Genomic DNA, 23,612 nt, shown 5'->3' on the forward strand with positions numbered 1-23,612 from the left:
GTTGTATCATTAAAAAAAATAAGCATGGGCCCTGGAGCCTGTTCCTTGAGTTTAAATCTCAGATCCACCGCTTACTTGCTGTGTGACCTTGAGCTAGTTATTCAACCTCACTGTGTTTCAGAGGGGATATTTCATGTTGTGGTTGTAAAGATTAGATAGACTAATAGATATAAAGGGCTTAGAGCAGTGGAGGGATCGTAGTAAAGAATACAAGTGCTTGCTGCTGCCGCGGTGATAAGGAACAGAACGTGTTTACTCTGAAGAGAAAACTTAGTGGAATGCTTTAGTCTTTCTGAAGGTCACGTGGAGGCAGAATTTGTGATTGCAGAAGGCATCCTAGAACTAACGTGCCGGAGAAAGATGACATATTTTTATAACAGAATTCTTCAGAAATGTAACAGGGAGTGTCATTAAGTAGTGAATTCTGGGTCACTAGAAGTGATTCTGAAAGACTGGTTGGCCATTCAGATTCATTAGTTGGGCAACGAGTTACGCTTCATTCCGTATTTTTAGGAAAGCCATTTTTAAAGCCCAGTGTTTCGTGGGTTTTTCTTCTTGGTTATTGATACATTTCACCCTCTATGGGGAATCTAGAAATACAGAAGTCTCTTTAAGGGGAAGCAGTCCCTTTTTGTGTGAAATACATACACCTTTTGAAGTATAACATTTCTGTAGCTTATGTCTCATCTGTGGGTAGGTCTTGGATTCCTTTTTTGCTTCCAAGAATATGTTTAGGGAGGAATTTCCTGTTAAAGCATTATTCCTTTTTCCTGGTTTGTCTGTCTTCTGCCTTCCCTGACAGCAGTGCCTCCTGTCCATTCACTAGAGTTTAGCCTATGTACATAAATTGAGGAGTACAGCTGATGTACAGTATCCTTGGTAAGAGAAATTTAGCATACAAATAGTGTGATTGACAAATATTGCAAAATGAATTTAGGCCATCCGCTTAGCTTTACTGGAATTTAAATGACTACATTTGTCATCAATAGAATTTCCTTTAATTATTATTCTTAAGTCCACCATGTCTTTAGGCCCCGCTGTATCTGGCTTTGGATTCCTTTTCAAGCTGCTATCTTAAATCAGCCTTCTTATTTGACCTCAAGCCTGTCTTTATTTCTGTCTGAACCTACACTGATATCACGGCTACTTCTCTTACCAACTCAACTGGTTTCTTCCATCGATGGCACTCTGCTTCTTTGCTTTCTTTTCTCTCTAGTTTATGATACAGCTGTTGCTTTCTCTACTTTCTGGGCTGCTCTCATACTCAGGGATTTTTTCCTGCCTTGGGCTTTCCTGGTGGCCTCTGGCTTTCTGCCTGATAATTCCTTTCTGTTTCTAGACTCCTCCCAGGTTGTATTCTTGGACTCTGCTCTTACTGAATTCATGTCTCTCCTTAGTTTTCCAAAAGTACATCCCCCTGAAAGTTCCTTTTTCCCTGCAGTCTTGGCATCCTCTCTCATTACAATAATTCCAAGCCAGTAAGTGATTCATAATGAACATTTTCATTTTAAAGCATTTTCTCTTTCCCCCATTAACTTAAACCATATTATTCTTCAGTGCATGAAGGTCTCAATTAAACTTTTAAACTTTTTATTATGGAAGATTCCAGACATACAAAGTAGAGTATATTGAATCCTCATATACCCAACACCAGTTATCAACAGCATGCCAGTCTTTTTCTCATCAATCTTCCTTTTTATTCCCTTCACAAATGACATTTTGACTGAAAATCTTTAGTCCTGTTAGCATTCACACATATTTCTCTTTATTCACTAAAATTATATAAAGTTATAAACAATTTATTGTCTTTTAGTAGATAGTTTGAAATAAATTGTCACTTTCAGATTGAGCATTCATGATTTATTTTGTTTTTGCCGTAGTGGAGGAATAAATGAGTATCTGGGAGTAGGGAACGTACCTCACAGCCTGTCTGTCAAGTAGCAATTAAGGCTTCTGGCTTTACTACTTCGACTTCCATCAGATCACCTTGGTTCCTTGTCTGTGAAAATAATGACATTGGGTTATATGGTATAAGTGTCTTAGCTCTAAGTATTCAGTAGTTGAAAGTTTAATGTAGATTTGAGTTGAATTTTTTCTTTTATAGTTTAGCATTTTAGCAAAATTCAACATATTGATTTAGCATCAGATGAAGAAATCTAAATATTTTCAGAAGCGTGTGAAGTTCTAACTTATCCATGTGGGAAAACTTTCCTTTCTAGAATGAGAAAGTGAACATGGACTAATATATTAGTATCTGCTTTTCCCTAGAGAGCCTCCTTTTCACTTGACCAGAAGAGGCTGGGGTGAGTTTCCTGTCAGAGTTCAAGTTCACTTTAAGGACAGCCAGAACAAGCGGATAGATATCATACATAATCTGAAGGTACTGTAACAAAACATTGCTCCTCAGAAATGAAGTATCTCTTTTCATCTCCACTTGAAGCGGTAGGTTAGGCCTTCTGAGAGAAGTGACTATTGAATGGTGGAAGAAGGATAAATCTTTTTGAGTGTATTTTGCTTACTGCTACAACACTTGTCCTCTGAAGGGTGGGGAAAGGGTCACTTTACCACAGAATGTATGTTCTTTAAAAAGGTTAACTGGTCAGATAATCAGAAGACTTGAGTCTCTGATCAGAGCTGTTACTGTGTTACCTGGGTCTAATAAGTAAATGAAGTGTTTTTCTTTTTAATCTATAGTTTACTTTTTACATTTAAATTTTCTGTAAAAAGATGTGCAAATAATAAGCCTTGTCTATCTCCTAAGGATAAATTAGAAGTGAACATATTTTAGAATATATAAAGTACTGTGCAAGGTTGTAATACTTTTGAAATCCTAAACTGATATATCTACATGGTTTATTATAACCATTATAAATTTTATGTTACAAAGTGTTTTCTATACAAGAGAAAAACTACCACTATAGTAATTGAAAAGCATAGAGTATAAAACTATATGTATACTAGGAGGTCAACCACGATTTTAAATAGGTAGAAAAAACACAAAAGAAATATACTAAAAAGTTGGAGTAATTGAAATAATGACATTGTGGGCAATTTCTTCTGCCCTTTCTGTGTGTGTGTGCGCGTGGTTTTATTCTTTTCCAATTTTATATAATAAACATTTAACGTTTGTGGTTGAAAGACAGACCTTTTTTTTTTTTTAAAGTTCCCCATGTCCCTCCCTGTGTAGTCTCATGTACATTTTCTCTCTGTAAGATATAATCCTAATATCCCAAAGTGCCCTGACTTTGTGGTTTACCACATTATTTCCATTAATTGCTCCCAAATGAATCCGAATACATTTTCAGAATTCCTTTTTTGTTCCCTTTGTTCTACAAATGTACCTTTTTCAACCTTAAAGCCACCTAAGATTTGTCCTCCATTGTTGTCAAACAGCACTACTTCGTGTTTAAGTTATTTTCTGGAAATTACTGTGAAACAAGATTGCCTTATAACCTCAGAGAAGCACTGAAACCAAATAAAGATCATATAGCCACTTTGTTCAGAGGGGGGCAGGATATGTTCCCATTTACTTAGAAGAAGGTTTAAAATAGTCTTGCTTTCCTCTTAACGTATTTTAAGCACTGCACATAATATTGCACGGGCCCAGCCCTAAGGCCTAAAATAAAGGGAATTGTTTACATGGTTTTTATACATACTGTACTGTCCTTATCACTTAGAGTTCCTGGTGAACGATTGAAACAGTTTTAAAATGGCAGTATTTAAAGTATTTCTTAGCAGATTTTCCTTAATTTTACTATTTATTATGTGTTGATTGGCCTTGAGAACTTAAGCACCTCTGTTGTGACAGCTGGCCTTTATTTATACTGGAGTATCATTTTTCCTGCTATTTCTTCGTTAACTCTCAGAACCATTTTGATTCTTCCCTCTGTGTTCTAAATATTTGTTCACTTGCAGACCATTACTCTTTCTTAATAATTTTTCTTATAGACTACCCTTCGCCCTTCCCACTCTTACGAGGCTATCATTCTACTCTGTCTCCTGATTAGCTTCTTTAATTCCAGTCTATCTCCTTTCCTCTCAGTCTATTCTGTACACCACCGTCAGATTCGTCTTACTAAAAGAGGAGACCCATTATGCTATTCCTCTCTGAGAAGTTTTCATTGAATTCCTGTTATTCAAGTTCAGACTCCCCTGCCTACTATTCGAGGCTTTTCACATTTTGACTTGACATACTTCCCCTAAATTATCTCACATTAATCCCCTGCGTGAACATCCTACTCTAGCCAGGTCAATCTGTTCCTGTCTCAGAAATGCCTTAGGCCTTCTCTTATGTCTTATTTTATGCTCTTCCCTCCTCGAATGCCTGTGTGAATTCTTTCCATTCTTCAAGTTCCTATGTAGCTTTTCCTGGCTGGTAAGTCCATAGCAATCCCTCTGTATTCTGAAATTCTGTAGTACATAACAATTTATATTTTATACTGTAATAATTATATACTAAATACTCTAAGTGTTACAAGTTCTGTAAAATTTAAAGTTTCTGGGATGAAATCCCCATATCCTGCATCCCTGACAGGTAGTCATCTAACGTCTCCTCAGCCATCATCATAGCACAGTAATTCCCAAAACAACCCATTTATCCATTTAGTAAATAGACTTTTGGCAGCTTCTTTCATAAATTTACCTAAAACTGCTCTCCTCCCCACCTCCCCGAACCTTGATATCATTTATCCTAGTTAGATTTTTGGAACAGCACAGAACAGGACTTTGTTTTGTTTTATAAGAACTCTAAAAACGTTTAGTGATAGCTTTCGTGTCTTTCCTTAAATATTCTCCATCCAAAACCTCTTCTTGTAACGTTTCTTGTATGCTATGCTTTCCAGTTCCTCCTGCCATTTTGGTAGTAGTTCTGTTTTATCAATGTCTCTCTCAAAATGTGGTCCCAAGAATAAAACATAGGCCAGTGCAGGTTACAGAGAGACTGTTATCTCTATGCTCTGGAGAATATGAAGAATGGATGTAGCCTTAAAATTCCCCATATCTTTTTAACAGTCATACTGTTGGTGAAGGTTTAAGTGTTTAAACTGCAGGTCTCTTACATGGGGCTACTGTAAATCTACCCTGTGTTGTCTTTTCTATTATGAACACTAGATCTCATGACTGAGTTTTCTTCTTTGTGTTGTCTGCTAAGGAACTCAGCCAGACTTGAGATCTACCTCTTTCAAGCCTTTAGAATTTTCTGTTTACTAACCTATCCCTGGGTTCATATTTTTCCCCCATCTTCCCTCACCTCCCTTCCCTTCCCTCCCCTCCCCTCTTTTCCCCATCATTTTTACCTATTGATCTTACTGTATAAGATTTATATGGTAAGCTGCCACAAACCCCCTTTTTAAATTTTAATTTAATTTCAAAGTACAAGAATAAGAACCTAGCCTCTGTATGTAATTGTAAATTATTATTTATAATTGTTTATATTGTTAACATTTATATTATTATTTTTTGTTTGTTTATATTTTGTTTATATTATTTTTTGTTTATATTATTAATATTTGTTTATATTATTAACATTTCCTAAATTTATACCCTTTTTATCTCCTCTAAAATAAATCATCCATGAAACTAATATACTGGTAGTTATTCGTATTGCTTATATTGCCTAAACTTTCATTCATTTTTTTAGAAGTGCTTAGGAAATATACCCTAAGTATATAAATGTGTCATCACACTGCATGTATATTTTTATAACCTGTCTTTATAACTACATATACGTCTGTGGTTTTTATTTATTTTACTCAGTTTTTCTCTCAGAAAATTGAGGGTTTTTATTGATGTGATGAATTGATATGTTATGAAAAAGCAAATCCTATGATATGAAGACTTATAGTGAAAGGGGTTTTAGATAAGGTTGTATCCTAAGCTTTATAAGTAAGCATAGTGAAACTTAATACTCTCACTTCTATCTTTCAATAGCTGGACAGAACTTACACTGGCTTGCAGACTCTTGGAGCAGAGACGGTAGGTTATTTTCCTACAGTATTACTTGTGAACAAGTAGAATGAAAATTGATCTTCATTTTTAATTAGGAAAAAAAATGAATGCTAAATTTTAAAGCAAGTTTCTCTCCCTTGCTTTTTTAATTTTTTTAAAAATTGTGATAAAATACACATAAAATTTACCACTTTAATCATTTTAAAGTATATTAAATACATTCACATTTTTGTGCAGCTGTCACTACCATCTCCAGAGAACTCTTTTTATCTTGGAAAACTGAAACTACCCATTTATAATAACTCAGCTTCTTCCCGCATCCCCTAGCAACCACTTTTCTGCTTTCTGTCTCTATGAGTTTGACTACTCTAGGTATCATATAAGTGTAATCATACAGTGTTCTTTTTTTGTGTGACTGGCGTAGTTCACTTAGCATAATGTTCTCAAGGTTCGTCCATGTCATAGCATAAGTCAGAATTTCCTTCCTTTTTAAAGGCTGAGTTATATTCCGTTGTGTGTATACATCGCATTTTGTTCAACCATTTATCTGCCAGTGAGCACTTGAGTTGCTTCCATCCTTTGGCTGTTGTGAATAATGCTGCTAAGAATGTGGGTCTCTCTGTTTGAGTCCCTGTGTTCAGTACTTTTGGGTGTGTACCCAGAGGTGAAATTGCTGGATCATACAGTAATTCTAAATTTAATTTTTTGAGAAACCACCACACTGTTTACCATAGCAGCTGCACCATTTTACATTCCCACCAACAGTGCATAAGGGTTTCAATTTCTCTACATCTTTGCCTGCAGTTGTTGTTTTCTGTTTTTTGATACTATCCAGTACATGTGAGGTGGCATTTCACTGTAGTTTTGGTATGCATTTCCGTAGTGATTATTGATGTTGAGCATCTTTTCATGTGTTTATTGACCATTTATATATCTTCTTTGGAGAAATGTGAATTCAAATCCTTTGTCCGTTTTTGAATTGGTTTGTTTGGTTTTTTAATAGCTGATTTTTTAGGAGGTTTCTCTATATTCTCGATATTAATCTCTTATCAGATATATGATTTGCAGATATTTTCTCCCATTCTGTGGATTGCCTTTTCACTCATTGTGTCCTTTGATGCACAGAAGTTTAAAATTTTGATATAGTCTAATTTATCTGTTTTTTCTTTTATCTGTACGTTTTGTATCATATTTAAGAATTCATTGCCAAATTCAGTGTTATGACACTTTGCCCCTGTATTTTCATCTAAGAGTTTTATGGTTTTAGGTGTTATGTTTAGGTCTTTGATCCGTTCTGAGTTGATTTTTGTATATGGCATAAAGTAATCCTCCACCTTCATTCTGATGTTATGTGGATCTCAAATTTTCCCAGCACTATTTGTTGAAAAGACTGTCCTTTTCCCAGTCAGTGGTCTTGGCACCCTTGTCAAAAATAATTGGACCATATATGTGAGAGTGTATTCTATTCTAATGGTCTATATGTCTGTCTTTATGCCAGTACTGTACTGTTTTGATTACTATAGTTTTGTAATAATAAATTTTGAAATCAAAGTATGAGACCTTCAACTTTGTTTTCCCACCTCATCCTCCCCATCCTTTTTTGGCATTCATGATATATCAACAGTAGCTATTATGATTAGAATTAGCTAAGTTAAACCTTACTCTCTTTAGGGAAATATGCTGTGTTATGTCGGAAGATATTTATTGAACATGTACTATATGCTAGGCACTGAGGATACAAAAATGAACAAATGACAGTAGCTGCTACTCTTGGTTGTGTTGAGAGTGGGGAGACAGTATATAGTAAACATAAAAGCAAATAACATGATTTCACTTACAGATAAGTGCTATAAAGAAGAGAGGAGCTGGGAGACAAGGGGATTGCTTTAGCTGGGTTGCTTAGGGAAGGCCTCTCTGAGAAGGTGACTTTTGATTAATACCTAATGGTGAGAAAGAGGCAGTTATGCAAAGACTGGGGGAAAGAGAACCTTCTGATCTAAGGTGCAGAAACACTAAATGGAAAGTCCCCAATTTTATGATTGGTTTCATTGAGTTATCTATTAAGCCAGGTTCAGTTATATTCTGGGATAAATCCTTTAGTTATTGAGATTGAAATTGCCTTTGAAGTATGAATAGGAATCATTTGCCACATCTCTTAGAGCACCATGTTCAGAGGCAGGTTTGGGGTTTTCTGTGACATTGATGATGGATTCATGAACCCAATTGTTGCCCGATTGTGTAGGTAGTGGATGTTGAGCTCCATCGGCATTCTCTTGGAGAAGACTCCGTTTATCCTCCGTCCTCCGAGTCAGACATCTCGGATGCCCCTCCATCCTTGCCTTTGACCATTCCAGCCCCTGTGAAAGCGTCCTCACCGATAAAGCAGTCACATGAGCCAGTACCTGATACCTCTGCGGAGAAAGGTATATTTTTTCTTGTATGGAAGTGCATTTTATCTTTATGGAGCTGTTATTATGGGGTGTTCCTTTCCCTCACTTGATGTTGAACTGCTTTCTTCAGCGACTTAAGAGTGTATGGAAAATAAATTTTCTATAAGTAGGCATGCTGCTATTCTTCGTAGACCTATTATGAAAATAGCCAAGTCCTTACTCTTCTCAGAAAATTTTTTTCATTGTTTTATCGACATTTTATAGAACACAAGACTCACTGAAAAGCATTCAATTTTTATTATTTGATGAATATGATGGTTTCCTCTAATAAGTATAGGAAGACTTTCTTGTTTGGACACCCTAATTGTATGAACAAGAAGCTTGAATATTAAGTATCTAATCTTATTAAAATACAGTCTAAGATTTATTATCAACATGTATTTTGACTACAGCATCTTTTCGTTTAATAAGTAAGTGTATAGTTAAGTATTTAAGTGTTCACTTCTATAACATACAAATATGATATGAAATTATTTCTAAATGGTGTTAGTTTAATCTGTAAGCCTACATTTTAATGTGATGTTAATATTTTAGTTCTTTTATAAAAATCTTCCCCTTAAATTTCAGTTGCAGTCTTTTTTTATGGGCATTTAATAAAATAGGACATCATTAGATTAAGCGAGTGCTTTCTTTTGAGTGTTTCCTCTTTAAGCAGTTTTTCAATTCATATATGAAAAGTGGGAGAACAGAATGAACTTGTGTAAATTTTATTTGTTATATACTGTTAGTTAATATGTTCTCTGATTTTTTGAAAGAAACATTTTAATGAAACATGATTCTAGGTGTGATATCTACATTTCATCCCAAAATACATAAAGCAGTATTAAATACCAGTCAACTATATTTATTTATTTATTTAAAATTTATTTATTTATTATTTTTTGGGGTGGGGTACACCAAGTTCAATCATCTGTTTTTATACACATATCCCCGTATTCCCTCCCTCCCTCGACTCCCCCCCTCCCTCCCTCGACTTCCCCCCACCCTCCCCGTCCCAGTCCTCTAAGGCATCTTCCATCCTCGAGTTGAACTCCCTTTGTTATACAACAACTTCCCACTGGCTATCTATTTTACAGTTGGTAGTATATATATGTCTGTAAATGGCTTAAATGGTTGTTGAACTGATAATTTCAAAGTGATTGATGACTTATTTGCCTGTTTCATTTCAAGAAGGATTCCCTGCCAGCACTGAAGCTGAGAGACACCCTACGTTTTATTCTTTGCCATCTTCATTGGAACGAACACCCACCAAAATGACAACATCCCAGAAAGTTACCTTTTGTTCTCATGGCAATTCAGCTTTTCAGCCAATAGCATCAAGTTGCAAAATTGTGCCACAGAGTCAGGTTCCTAATCCTGAGTCACCTGGAAAATCCTTCCAGCCTATCACCATGAGCTGCAAGATTGTCTCAGGTATACATGGTATATGTGAAGTTGGTGTGTGTAAAAATTGTTAGAATGACAAACCAAAGTTTTTTTGATTTTTTTTTTTTTTTTTTTTTAAGTTCTTCTAAGCAGGATTTTTCAGTGGTTAAGACTCCATGCTTCCAATTCAGGGAGGCACGGGTTTGATCCTAGTCAGGGAAGTAAGATCCTGCATGCGCCTTGGTGAGGCTCAAGAAAAACAAAACAAAACAAACCAGAAAAAACAAACAAATGAAAAAAACAAGCAAGCTAATCACTATTGATTAGCAAAGCAGAAGTGTCACAGAACAAAAGCAAAAGTTATTCATATGGAAACAATTTTTGAATGAGGAAAGAAATGAAATTCAAAGCAGTCAAATTTTCATCTAGAATCAGCACAGGTAAATTGTTCGCAAGGATGTATGGTGGAAACTAAGGTAGGAATTAAGTTTGGAGATTATATATGAAAACCAGAGTGACTAGTAATAGAGAAATTTAGAGGCTTTTTGGTTTGTAGTTAAGCTTCAGGGGTTGGTTTGGGATTGAGATATCTTTTATACTCTCTAACCACGCTAGATAAATTTTTTTTAAAGATTTTTTTGATGTGGGCCATTTTTAAAGTCTTTATTGAATTTGTTAAAATATTGCTTCTGTTTTATGTTTTGGTTTTTTTGGCTGTGAGGCATGTGGGTTCTTAGCTCCCCCACCAGGGATCAAACCCACACCCCCTGCATTGGAAGGTGAAGTCTTAACCACTGGACTGCCAGGGAAGTCCCCAGACTAGAAATTTACTCATTTCTATGATCAGTAGGTAGTTCTGAGACTTCATTTTCACTGAGGTTGAATAGTCCACTACCTTACAACAGTTTCATGTTTATGTTAGGTAAACTTCTAGTGGAAATATGCTTTATAGTTTTGGCTGTGCCACTTCAGGAGAGACATGAAAGAGAGTCAATAGAAATATCTAGGCAGAGGGAAGCTTCCGTATAATACTTAAATGAAGGGAGCAGGGGGAGTCTTCAGTGCTAAAAATATCTAAGCAGAAATATGATCCAAGTCCGTGAGATTGATGAATGGTAAAGAATGTATAATTTTACCATAATTTTACCAATTAGAAGCATTTTGGTACTTGCTGCTTCAGAAGTGGAATAGGCTGAACATACACATTGTTTTGACGTTTAGAGACATTCATGGATGACAGATTTGATCAATAACAGTTGAGGGTGTTTAATGGTGTATTGGTAACCTTTGAAAGCATTCTATGGGAACACGAATCGCTGGATTGTGGCTGTGACATGGTATTGGGAGAGACTTTTGTTTGGGTGGATGGATTTTGTATTTTCCTATTGGAAATTCACTGCAAGTCAAGACTTGGTTCCCAAGTCCAGCTGTTCACTTAGTAATTTCCTCCCTAACTTTAGTGTCATCAAGTGTAACCAGTATAACAACCTGCCCAAGTTGTTATTACCTAGGGATTTAGCAGTTCCACACTTACGTAAAGCACTGTTTTTTGAACTTTAGTGTGCCTACTTGTTAAAATACTGATTTATATTCAGTAGGTCTGGGGTAGGACCTCAGAATCTGTTTCTAACAGGCTCCCTGCTGCTGCTGTTGCTACTGCTACTGCTGGTCCACGGATAAGGATGTAGAGGGTGAAATGCACTAATCTCTGGCCTCAGCTGCTACTGCTGCTCTCAGTACCTGAAACTTACAGTCCTATTCTCTTCTCCCATTTTGTCACCTCTGTCCTGGTGGCCCTGCCCTCTTCCTTAGCATCCTCTTAAATGGGCTGAATATATCTATTTTGTTTAGTTTATTTTGTTTCTCTTTTTTATTAATAAAGGTTCCCCTATATCAACCCCAAGTCCATCGCCATTGCCTCGAACCCCAACTTCCACTCCAGTCCATGTGAAGCAAGGCACTGCCAGTTCTGTTATTAATAATCCTTATGTTATCGTGGACAAGCCAGGGCAGGTTATTGGAGCCACCACTCCTACTGCAGGTGTGTGTTTGAACTGAACAATATTTGTGCAATCCCCAAGATTTGATCTTTTTTAAAGGTGAAATCCTGGTGACTTAGTAGCCAAATAATGGGAGGATGAAATCTTCAGCCATGAACAAGAGGAGGGAATATATGAGAGTAATTCCAGTGCTGTTTCTCTGAGGGAAGATTTACTTTTAAAAGTTATAGTTTTAGGAATTTACTTAAGTTTTTTTCTTTTCTTTTCTTTTCTTTTAATTTCTAAAGACTCAAGCGAGCCATAAAAGAAAAAAAGAGTAGATCTTAATCTCATTTAGAAGGCATTCTTTTTGGACAATGTGGTTATTAACTTCTCCAAATTAAGCTTAGAACAAGAATAACTTTGTGAGCCATATGTTTTTCCCCAGTGAAATAAAAAGGTGATCTTTACCTTTCAGCGAATAAGATAAAACTTGCATGTGCGAGGGAAACTGAACTCTGTAGTTACTTTAAAAACAAAACAAAACAAAAAACCTCTAATAGGAAGAATAAGAAGTCTTTGGATTCACCGTGTATTGTGATAACCTCATGTTAATGCAGAGTGCTTTTCAGGTTTCTCTGAGGTACTTTCACTAACATTTTATTTATTCCCTTCAATTAAACTGTTGAGATACATGCTCCTTGTGTAAACGTCCCTGTAGCTTTCACTTCTAATTAAGAGAAATATGGAAAAGAGAAACGAAATAAGAGAAATGACTATAATGAGACTGATGTGGTTTTTTTTTAAACATTTGATTTTAACACAGAGTAATGTGTGATGGGCCTTTCCAACTATTGTTTTGGAAAAGTTATGTTCTTTAACAATGATTGTGATTGTGGGACTCCTTTAAAAAATGCTACTTTCAGAGATTTCCTTTTGAATACACTTAGGAATGCCAAGTAGATGTCCTTTGAGAATGTTTAGTTCTGGGAATCAGCCAAAGTCTCTGTAGGCAAGTTTGGTAAATGGAGGAGGTGACCAAGTACCATTTTTAGTCTTGACTTACTGTTGACTCTAGATAATGTGACTTATTTTGATCAGACCCTAAAGGTAGTTGTATTGATGGAGTATAAAATGTTTAATGTCAGCATTTTGGAGTAGGTGTAACCTTCTAGTGAAACTACTTCGAAGAAATTAGCATTCAGTTCAATGCATGCATTGTGGCACATTGTGAAATAACCAACACCATTATGTTACAGTATCTTTTTTCTATATAAGTACAGATATATAATGTCTACTTAGTTTACTTATTCTTCTAGACTGCCTTACTAGCTTCTTGTCCCTTTTTAGGTTGGTGAAGTGGTCAGCTTCATAGGATGAATACTTAAGTGTTTCTTCTATAATAATCTCACGGTTGTGAATTTTCAACCCTTTGAAATGAACAATAAATAGTGGGGAGAAGAGGAGGGTGGTGGAAAATGGCTTTAAAATTCCATTTTGTAAATTTTACTTTGTTTCTACTTTATTTTTAAATGCTTATCAGGAAGTCCTACTAGCAAGCTCTCTACTGCCTCTCAGGCCTCCCAAGGAACAGGTTCCCCGATTCCTAAAATTCATGGAAGTAGTTTTGTAACATCTGCTGTCAAGGTAACACTCTTATTGCACTTTGCTAGTTTCTAAAGGTGATACATTCAAGTTGAGCCAGAATTTGTCAGGTGGTAATTCAGATTTCATAAAGTAGAATCTTCAAGCTGAAAGTGTCATAAAGATCAAGTACTCCAAACTCTCCTACCTTGCTTATGGTTTTTTTGTTTGGGCAGCTTTGTTACACATTTTTCTTTATAAAGTAATAATTCTTATCCTTTCACAGTGTATTTTCCCCCTCCCCCACCTTCTTCAGGGTAAGAAGTCCTTTGAAATTTAGAATTCCAAATATGATCTGACTTGTTCAGATTATAGTGATGGATATCTGCTCACTGTTTGGCAAAGATAATCACGGCTGTTGCGTTCGTTATTCAGCTTGTCATTGGCCTGGCTGCCTTAAGGCTAGAGCCTCTGAGGTAGAAGCTCCTGTTTGAGAATTCCTGAGAATTCGAAGATCATCTCTTACATGACATGGGCTAACACAGCATTTCTTATATTTAAGCACTTCGTGGTGGTGATATTGAATAGTTTCCCAGTCCACGGCGAGGTTTTTCTCTAAATTCAGTGTAGTCTGTGAGCACTGTATGATGCGAATGCCTTAATTGTAAAAATTCCCTTGAAGGTCTTAATTATCTACCAGTGTATTTTTTCGTGTTTGTGGAGAATATTTTCATTACATAGTTAAGCAGTGTTCTTAACTTGTTCCTTGCCGCCAACATTTATTTGTGGAAAATTGCCTCTGAGACTTGCCTTTTGTATTTGAGAATTAGAGACAAATGACAGAAATTTTAAATGTTGACCTTTGTTGTCTTTGTATTTGCTGATTGTTCAAGTTCTTTTTGTTGTATTGTTTTTAAAATTCTTCGTGAAAAATTTTCCCTGTGTCCTAGATATTTATTCCAGGGTCAGGATAACAGATCAAGTTGCAAGTACTTTTACAAGGGTGTGTATACTGAAACACTGTAACCACCTAGTACATTGGTTTGTTTATTTATTGCCTAGACCCTAGGGATAGAAAAATAGAATATGGTACCTGTCCTTTAGTAGCATCTGGCAGGGACTGGGCATGAAACCAATGAGTCAGCCAGATATTGGAGGTAGTATGGTAGGAGTCTTTCCAGCTTACAGTGGGCACAGATGAGTAGGTTCTTGCCAAGGTATAGTGTTACTTTGAGTAGCCTTCAAAAACAATATTAAAATGCAGGTATAGGGGCTTGGAAGACTCCAAAGAGTTTTGGGCTTTTTGTTTTGTTTTTGGTTGGTTTTGTTGCTAGAGAATGTCACAGGTTTGTGTTAAATATAAGTGACTAGAGTGTCTGAAATCACTTACTTTATCCTAATTGTATAATATGTATTTTTACAAACACAGCAGGAGGATTCTTTGTTCGCATCTATGCCACCTCTTTGCCCAATTGGGAGTCACCCTAAAGTGCAGAGCCCCAAACCTATAACTGGTGGACTTGGAGCTTTCACAAAAGTAAGTATTCATGAAGGGATTATTCCACAAGTCGATTAGCTCTTGTTACAAAATCTTTTTTGTGGCATGTTGGAGTTGATTGATGCTACTACCCCACAACATGGAACTTTTTAGTATGTCTCATCTCTAAGACTGGATCCTACTTCTGAGACACGCTTCCATTTATTCAGTGGTGTTCACAGGGCAGCCCTTGGAGTCCAGCAAGATGGGAACTTCAGAGAGCACTTACAGTATGTTTCCATCCGGTGCCATTTTGCCACCAGCCTAAAACAAATGATGAGGTTGGTTTGCAGATGCACCAGATCAAGTCCACATCCTACTCTGGTCCCTTTAATTATGGGCTATATTTAAGCAGTATTTTTACTCTTCTCGTGGAGTCATTCTGTACAGACCAGGCTTCATTAATTCCTGCAGACAGAATAAATTCAAATATTAGTAGCATCTTTCATGGGCTGTTTATTCAGTGTCCTTATCATGTTTGTTGCAAGGTAATCATCAAACAGGAACCTGGTGAAGCCTCTCATGTATCAACAACAGGAACTGCCAGCCAGTCACCACTCCCTCAGTATGTGACTGTGAAAGGGGGTCACATGATAGCTGTGTCCCCTCAAAAACAGGTCCTAACTGCTGGAGAAGGGACTGCCCAGTCACCAAAGATTCAGCCCTCCAAGGTTTGTGTTGGGTAAGGATGGGGAAGTCAACATGTCAATGAAGGTTGTTTTGCCTAAGTAATGGACAAGTGCCGAAGAGATTCAGGGTGACAGTGTTGATGATCCCAGGAAAACCTATGGATGAAAGCCCTGTTGGAAAAGCAAATGAGTCAATGTTAAACCCATGTGTTCTTGTCATAGTCTTTAACAGGGGCAGGGACATGGTTTGTAGAGGGGCCAGGGACCGTCCAAGAGGCAAAGGGACGCTGTGTTATCTCTCTGACAGTGAAGGTGATTGATGTCGTGGACACAATTTTCCACTTGATTCAAGTCTAAAGTGGGTAGCTGACAGCATTGAGGTCCACTGTTTCACTTGTTTATTTTTGATAGGAGAGTACTATAGTTTGCACCTCTAATGTCCTGGCTGTGTGATCTGTTAAAGGATTCTTGGCTCTTTAGAGAGTTTATTTTCTTTATAATTTGGAGGTTTGGGGAATTTACATATTTGGAGAACTCTAAAACAGAGATGCATGTTTCCCTGTATTGGCTGTACTTAGGAGTGCCACAGTTTCTCATGCTCTTACTTATATATTTTCTGTAATCCTCAAACAACCTTGCAAGATGGATATTTTCACCATAGATACTTTGGTTAGTCTAGATAGCTACATATAGATCGAGTTAAAAATTCAGTGTTAGCGGTGGTTCTAAAATCTGTAAGAGTTCATTAATGACTTTCCCAAACTTATCTGCTCATAAGACTCAACTGATGACTAAAAATATGTAGATACTAAGGCCCCCATCTCAGAACTTCTTGGGGACACTGGGAATGTGGATTTTTAAGAAACTCTCCTATGACTCATCTGATTAGGCAAATTTAAGAACCATAGAACTACAGCATCAGATTTGACTTTGGGGTTTCCATAGCCGGAATCACTAAGACAGGTAACCCCCATCTACCTCCTGGTGCTGCCTCTGTTGTTATGGCCTCAGGGATAAGCATTGTGTCAGAGTCCTTTCGTGACTCGATTATTGTCATCTGGTCTTTGTACTCAGACACATCCTATATGTTGTTTAAAATCTATTTTGCTTCACCTGGAAATACATGGTATTATTGATTTAGATTTTTCAATCATTATAGCATTGCTATTTATGCTCAGAAGCTCTGAAAAGTTTCTGCTTTTTGCCACTTTTGCATTTTGCACATCTGTTCGCTCAGTAATACTGAGCAACTGCATTGACTTTCTTGTCACATTGCCACCTCCCTGTTGGCAGGGTAGTACCAAGGGGAAATGGATGGGTTTGTGTTAGAATGCCTTGAATAAAGGGTAACGGCACCTGATAAGAAAAGCCACAGAAGAGTGTGAAAAAGCTGCAGAGGAGCAGCAGAACATGAGAAAAGACATCTATTCCAGAAATTTAGTACATGCTTTAGACTCGAGATGAGCTGTCTGCACGTACAGGCTGTCCCTGGTTATTGCTGAGGTGCAGTCAGAGAAAGTATGCCAGAAAACAGAAGGGTGAACAGAATGGTACTGTTTACTTTCTGTACAACTTTGGCACAATAGAAACACAGCTTATCTTTTTCATAAAAGTAGAGAGAGGTGCTGCTTTTGACATGAAAAGAGACAGCTGAGGAATTGGTGGTTCATATAGGAAGGGAGTAGTGTAGTATAGTTACAAGTGCATGAGCTTTGGAATTAGAGCTTGTTACACATCTCAGATCTCAGCCACTCATTACTTGTGTGAGGTGGGCAAATTTATTTCTCTCAGCCTGTTTTTTCATCTAGTAAAGGGAATAATACCCTTTGCCTTTCAGTGCTGTAGGAGAATTAGAGATCATTCTATATAGAGGATCTAGCACAGAGCAGGTGCTAAGTAAGTGACAGCAGCTAATGTTATGTGAGGCCCAGTCCTGTGTATATATATGCATGAGTACCACGTAATAGTTACTATCATTGAGAACTAAATCGTAAGCGGCTGTATTTTTCAGCATCTAGAGGGAAGATCGCATATACAGAATTCTCACCTTCAGGTTGCTAAAGTAGATTCTGACTTCCAAAGGTCTGTACAGGGCACAGGGAGGACAGGAATAGAAACACTGAATCAAAGTATGAATCAAAATTAGGTATTTGTAACAGTACAGAACAAAGGTGAAACTGCTTTGTGAAACTAGAAGGAAATTTGGAATGCAGAGAAGTGCTATGGGAGGGGAGGAGGAGAACTGTTGGTAGGTGATTTCAGGTTCTAGGCCAAAATGTTGTATTTTTTAAAAAAAACAAAACACTAACTTGGGGTTACAGTGTCCTACTTCAGAGACTTTCTTGTGGTGTCATAGACAGCTGTGCATAGGGTTTTCCCCAATAGCATGCCAGACTTCCTCATTCTCCTCAGTGTTTTAGAATAAAGGGAGGTTGTTGTTCATCTTGTGAGTCGTTTGCTCTTGGTGGACAAGCTCTGCTAATAAAAACTGCCCTCCTGTGGCCAACGTGGTGATGTTTTATTTGGCTCTTGGAGATATTAGGTGTGTCATATTCTCGACATTTTGAAGCAGTTGAGTGTGAGCCTAGAGGTTGGCGCTAGGAGGGAAAAGCAAGTCAGATGCATGGGATTGGGGGAAAAATTAAAATAGGTACGTGTATTTATTATTTTCCTTTTTTTTAATTGAAGTATAGTTTGTGTACAGTAACGTACACTGTACGTTACCAGTGTTGAGTGTAGTGATTCACAATTTTTAAAGGTTATATTCCATTGATACTTATAAAATATCGGCTGTATTCCCTATGTTGCATGATATACCCTTGCAGCTTATTTTATGCCTAATCGTTTGTACCTCTTCATCTCCTACCCCTATGTTGCTGCTCCTCCCTTCCCTCTCCCCACGGGTAACCACTAGTTTGTTCTCTGTATCTGTGAGTCTGCTTCTTCTTTGTTATATTCACTCGTTGTATTTTTTTTAGATTCTACATATAAGTGATATCACATGCATGTATTAACATTTTCCTTTAAGATCTTTGCTTTCTTTGTTAACTTAGGAACATGAAAATAGATTATGTGTAATTTAGCTTATGCTGTGGTTTATTAGGTGTGATACATTTAGGAAGTGCAAAGACAGATGTCTTAGAAAAAAGTTCAACTACTGTAACAGAAATTTCCAAACCAGAAGCTTAAATAAGCTTATTCCTCTCACACAGAAAAGACTGGTAGGCAGTTCTGGTGTGTTGGTTCCACAGTCGTCAAGAATCTAGACTGCATCTTGTTGCTCTTGTCATTTTCAAGTTTCGGCTTTCAGCTTGTGCTCTATGATAACCACTGCACCTCGTGCCACTGTGTTCGCATTTCTGGCTAACAGGAAGAGGAAGGGGGAAGGGGGGTTGGGGAGAGCAGAACCAAAAAGTTGCACTCATCACTTCTGTGCACATCCCTTTAGCCAGAAATGAGATGTCAAACCTAGGTATGAAGGAGTTGGGAAATATAGTCAGTATTCTGTGTGGCCATGTCCCTAGCTGAAAATTGGGGGTTCTGTTACTGTGAGAGAGAAGCAGAGAGTAGATATGGGGGTTCAACTGGCAGTTTCTGCCATATCTTAAGAATAAATTTCTAGAAGCTTTTTTTTTAAATCAATGCACAGAGAAGTTCTTGATTAGTAAGAAAAGTTTGTATATCTCCACGTCTCTAGGGGAAATGAGTGTGCCCAGCTCTGTAGCCACAGTAACACTCCATGTTGCCTGTAGAATGAGGCTCAGACAGTCAGAGTAAAGAGATTTGGATAATCATCAAGGATTGTTTTAAGAAAGCCGGGATAGCTGGGAGATTTTTTCGTCTCCATTCTAGATGAACTTATTTTTTTTTTCTCCCCATTGGTTCTTTTTTGTTTTTAAGTTTTCTGGGAACTTTAATGTTTCTTTTATTTATATGTGCTCACGCACACACTTTTTAATGGTTTATGTGCCTCTTGTTTTAGTTTCTTTCTTCCCTTCTTTTTCTCTTTTGGCCGCACCACTGGCATGTGGGCTCTTACTTCCGGAAGGATCGGGGATGGAAACCTCGCCACCTCCGGTGGAAGCGCGGAGTCTTAACCACTGGACCATTCCCCACTGGTTCTTTGATTGTTTTGTTTCTTCCTCCTTTCTGTCCCTCCTTCCTTAAACTAACATAAATTGGAGAGACTATTGTAATGGATCCTAATGCCCATTACTCAGTTTCAGCAATTATCAGCATTTTGCTAATCTTCTCTTCCTAGAGTATTTTAAAGCAGATACCAGATGTTATCTACTTTGATTTCTAGTTGATTAACTGAATCTAGGGTTGAAGATCAAATTCCTCCACCCTGGTGAAATGCTGAAGACAGTGACAGAAGTCCTTTGACTTTGTCCTGAGTCTCCACGTAGCCTCATAGATCACTGTTCTTCAGTTCATAGTAACAAGTGTTGTGCTGCAGCTGTCATTTACTGTGCACGGCATGCTGGCTAGGCATTTTATAAACTTATTCTCATTTATGCCTCATGATCTTATGAGATAGTTTATATATGAGGCGTCTAAAGCTAAAGCTCAAAGAGGTTAAATAACTGCAGCTAGTAACTGGTGGAACAAAACTGGGAAAGCATGTCTGACTGCTTATAAAAACCTGTACTCTTTCTTCTGTGATACACTGTGGTTTATAGCAGATGATTGGGGAACCATTTCCTTTACATCAGCCATATTTTCCAAGCATGTGGCAAGTGTATTTTATTATAGTCACATTCTTTGAGAAGGAACCGTGTATGATTTAGTGATTCTTTAACTTAAAAATCCCACTCATCAATTGCGTAAGGTTTGTCATTTTGTTCTACCTTAAGTAATGCTATTATTTTTTAATTTGGAAAGATTCTAAAATTTCAGTAAATACAAAGAATAATGTAATCAATACCCATGTATCCTCCACTGTGAATTAACATGTTCATATTTAATTCAAATCACTTTTTTCTCCAACTAAGATGTGACTGATAAAGTTGCAGACCACATTGTTCTTCCCCAGAGCAGCAGTCATGAATTTGGATGTGTAGCTTTACGGTCCATACTTTTCATTACATAAGTTACATAGCCATAAATAATGTGTAGTGTTGTGAATTTTAAAGATTTACATAAAGGATATTTATACTCATATCTTTCTGCAATTCCCCTTTCACTCGTTATTTGTACTTTCAAAGTCTGTTGATGCTGAACTATATATATATATAGTTCCAATTCATTCCTTTTTTACTAACGAATGCTATTCCATCAGTCTGTCTTATACCACAAGTTATCCATTCCTCTGTCTGTGGACATTCAGCATATTGTTTCATTTTGTAGACATTAAGATCACTTAAAACTTTTTGTAATTACAAATAGTGCTACCTTCGACTTTCTGTGTATGTTCCCTTGAGCACATGTCTAAGATTTCTCTGGAATGTATTCTTAAAAGTAGGAATTGCTTTAACAGTGAGGTGTGAATTTTCAATTTTGGTGGATATCCCAGTACGTCTCTGGAGTGGCTGTACAAATTTAGCTTTCTACCAGCAATGAAAAAAAGTTCCTGTTTCCCCATATCCTCTAACCAGTACTTGGCATTATCAGCCTTTAAAATTTTCTCCTCCAGTCTGATGGTTGAAAAGTGCTTTCTTCTTTATCTGTTTTGCCTTTAGAAGGCAGATCTTTTACCATTCTCATTACCTTGTAAACGTCTTTTTATCTAGTTTCCAGTGAGAAGTTCTTTTTATGAAATAAAGAATTGAGTGTGAAACACTGCCTCAGTTTTCCATTAATTAATAAGTTGTGTCTTCTAATTGAACATCCTACTATTGACCTTGTTTTAAAAGAGCTGCAAAATATTTTCTTACTCGAGTTTACGGTATTTTCAGAACCGGGTGTTTCTAACTTTTGTTGTTTGGATGCGGGGATTTTTTTTTTTTTTAATTGAATTAAATGTTTTTCTAGCTTACAGTTTTTCTTTTTTAACCAAATTTCTACCTTTAAGGGAAGGAAAGATTAGAGGATACCAGAAAAGATAACTTTTCTTAAAAATCAGTTGGAAGAGGTGTCACGTGTTATACCATATAATAAATGATGTGAATTGTTAGACATTCTAGTGATGAAGAAATAATTGCTTCAGATGGGGATAACACAGGAGGGGTTACTGAAGAGGTGATATTTAAAAGTACATAGTGGAGTTTATATTTCATATATGAGGATGTTAATTGTAATTTTTCATAATGTGAAGTTTCAAATTACCTAAATATTCACACAGTAGTGAAATATTTACTTAGGTTATGGTATATCTATTCTAATACATTATTTTTTGGTCATCGCAAAATGTTTTTGAAAAATAAAAACATTGGAAATGCTTGTAGTATGGTGTTAAATTTAAAAATTATAAAACTATATGTATCCTAATCTTTGTTTCAGAATGTACATTAAAAAGAATCAAAAGTAAATACTACATTAAAAATATGAAGAGATTATTTCTGGATGAGTAGAGTTTTTTTCTATTTCTGTGTTTCCAGTGTTTTTTTTAAAAACATATTACTTTTTTATAATTAAAGTAAGTTATAGATAGTAGCTGGGGTTAAGCCAAAAGCTGTAACGTTTTATTGTAATAACATCCAGATTGTGAGAAATACTGCTGTTCACATCCTAGGTAGCATTCCTAGATGATTGAATTAGACACCACGTGTTGTATGTAGGAGTTTGCTTTGTTCTTTGCGGGAACAGAGTGACTATGCTGTTTTAAGACCTCTCAGAGGACTATGAAAAGAAGCACTGCTGGATTCTCCTCTCTTTTGAACAGGTTGTTGGGGTGCCAGTTGGGTCTACTCTACCTTCAACAGTGAAGCAGGCTGTGGCAATCAGTGGTGGCCAGATCCTTGTAGCCAAGGCCAGCTCATCTGTCGCCAAAGCAGTTGGTCCAAAGCAAGTTGTGACCCAAGGAGTTGCCAAGGCCATTGTGAGTGGAGGTGGAGGAACCATTGTCGCTCAGCCGGTGCAAGCCTTGACCAAGGCTCAGGTCTCCGCTGCTGGCCCTCAGAAGAGTGGATCCCAGGGTTCAGGTAACTGATGCTAATCGGGGGCCCTTTCAGCAGCAGCCCCTTCTGACATGCTGTGTGCTAGTGCTTTTATTTGCTATTTGGTTCTCTCTAGGAAAACCTAGTAGGTTGATGTCATCAGTAGTATATAAAAACATGTTAATCTTTTTCATGTAACATTTTACATAGAGGCCTGTAAGGCTTTTGCTTTAAGGTGTGTGTGTGTGTGTGTGTGTGTATATATATGTGTGTGTGTGTGCACATGCGCATGTGTGCACAAGAATAGTAAAAATAGAGGGTATTTCTTAATACTGCTTTCAAGTCTGATGAATAAGTCTCATTTGTTCTCATTTCCACTTTGAGTTCCATTTCAGACTTCAAATCTTGGTACGGTCATTTGCCAGCAGCATTTTGAGATACTTGACTAAGGCATTCTCTACTAAACAAAAGTTTAAACATTTTGAATATTTTAGTCCTTGATGTGTTGTTTGTGTGAGAGCATGAAGAGATATACCTAAAGCATTGGGTATTTACTAGTTTTTAAAGGTCTTGATGAGGCTAAAGAATGGTTGCAGTGAGTTGGGAGGATAGAATCGTAGTGGATGTCCAAAATAAAGATTTCAGATGTGAAGGATTGCTACTGATGACAAAATTCACTTGTGTTTGAGATGGACCAGAAGAAGTGATCTTTGGAGTCTGAAAGATATAGCAGCTGAGAAGGCAGAGAAATAAGTCATCTACAGTGCTGTCACTGAGAATGACAGTCTTTAGCATAGAGCGCAATACTTTGAGTCAGGAGTCTGCCTTCAGCAGATGAGGGGAAGTGACTTGGGAGTTCAGTAAAGGAGAGCAAAAAAGAGAGGGCGATGGTATAGCTAAGTAGGAGCCTTCAGAGGAGGCAGGGCTTTCCATTCCCCACCCCCCAAAAGTGAGCAGTGATAATGGTCTGAAAGCCAAACTGGGGAGCAAAAATGTTCCTTTCCTGTTCCTAGCCCTCAGATATTGAGGTAAGACAGAAAACAGCCTGCAGCTAGGGGGGTCCCAGGGAAGTCTTACATTCAGAG

At 37.2% G+C, this 23,612-nt stretch overlaps 1 protein-coding gene across 10 annotated transcripts in view; it reads left to right on the forward strand.

Annotated features, from left to right (window-relative positions):
• The window catches only part of YEATS2 (YEATS domain containing 2), a 104,840-nt gene that overhangs the window by 45,406 nt on the left and 35,822 nt on the right, over positions 1 to 23,612 (forward strand). For 7 of the 10 annotated variants that reach the window (XR_009054408.1, XM_057740137.1, XM_057740135.1 and 4 more), the window contains 9 exons: positions 2,269 to 2,380; positions 5,929 to 5,973; positions 8,189 to 8,369; positions 9,567 to 9,809; positions 11,644 to 11,802; positions 13,284 to 13,387; positions 14,754 to 14,861; positions 15,350 to 15,532; positions 22,314 to 22,572. Coding sequence is in view for 9 of the 10 variants with exons in the window: in XM_057740137.1 (XP_057596120.1) it covers positions 2,269 to 2,380; positions 5,929 to 5,973; positions 8,189 to 8,369; positions 9,567 to 9,809; positions 11,644 to 11,802; positions 13,284 to 13,387; positions 14,754 to 14,861; positions 15,350 to 15,532; positions 22,314 to 22,572 (1,394 nt within the window). In the remaining variant the exon portion in view is untranslated. The remainder of the gene's footprint in view (positions 1 to 2,268; positions 2,381 to 5,928; positions 5,974 to 8,188; positions 8,370 to 9,566; positions 9,810 to 11,643; positions 11,803 to 13,283; positions 13,388 to 14,753; positions 14,862 to 15,349; positions 15,533 to 22,313; positions 22,573 to 23,612) is intronic. The other 3 variants (XM_057740139.1, XM_057740138.1, XM_057740134.1) reach the window with 1 other exon arrangement.

Source organism: Hippopotamus amphibius, chromosome 6 (genome assembly GCF_030028045.1).
Source record: "Hippopotamus amphibius kiboko isolate mHipAmp2 chromosome 6, mHipAmp2.hap2, whole genome shotgun sequence".
Classification (NCBI taxonomy): domain Eukaryota; kingdom Metazoa; phylum Chordata; class Mammalia; order Artiodactyla; family Hippopotamidae; genus Hippopotamus; species Hippopotamus amphibius.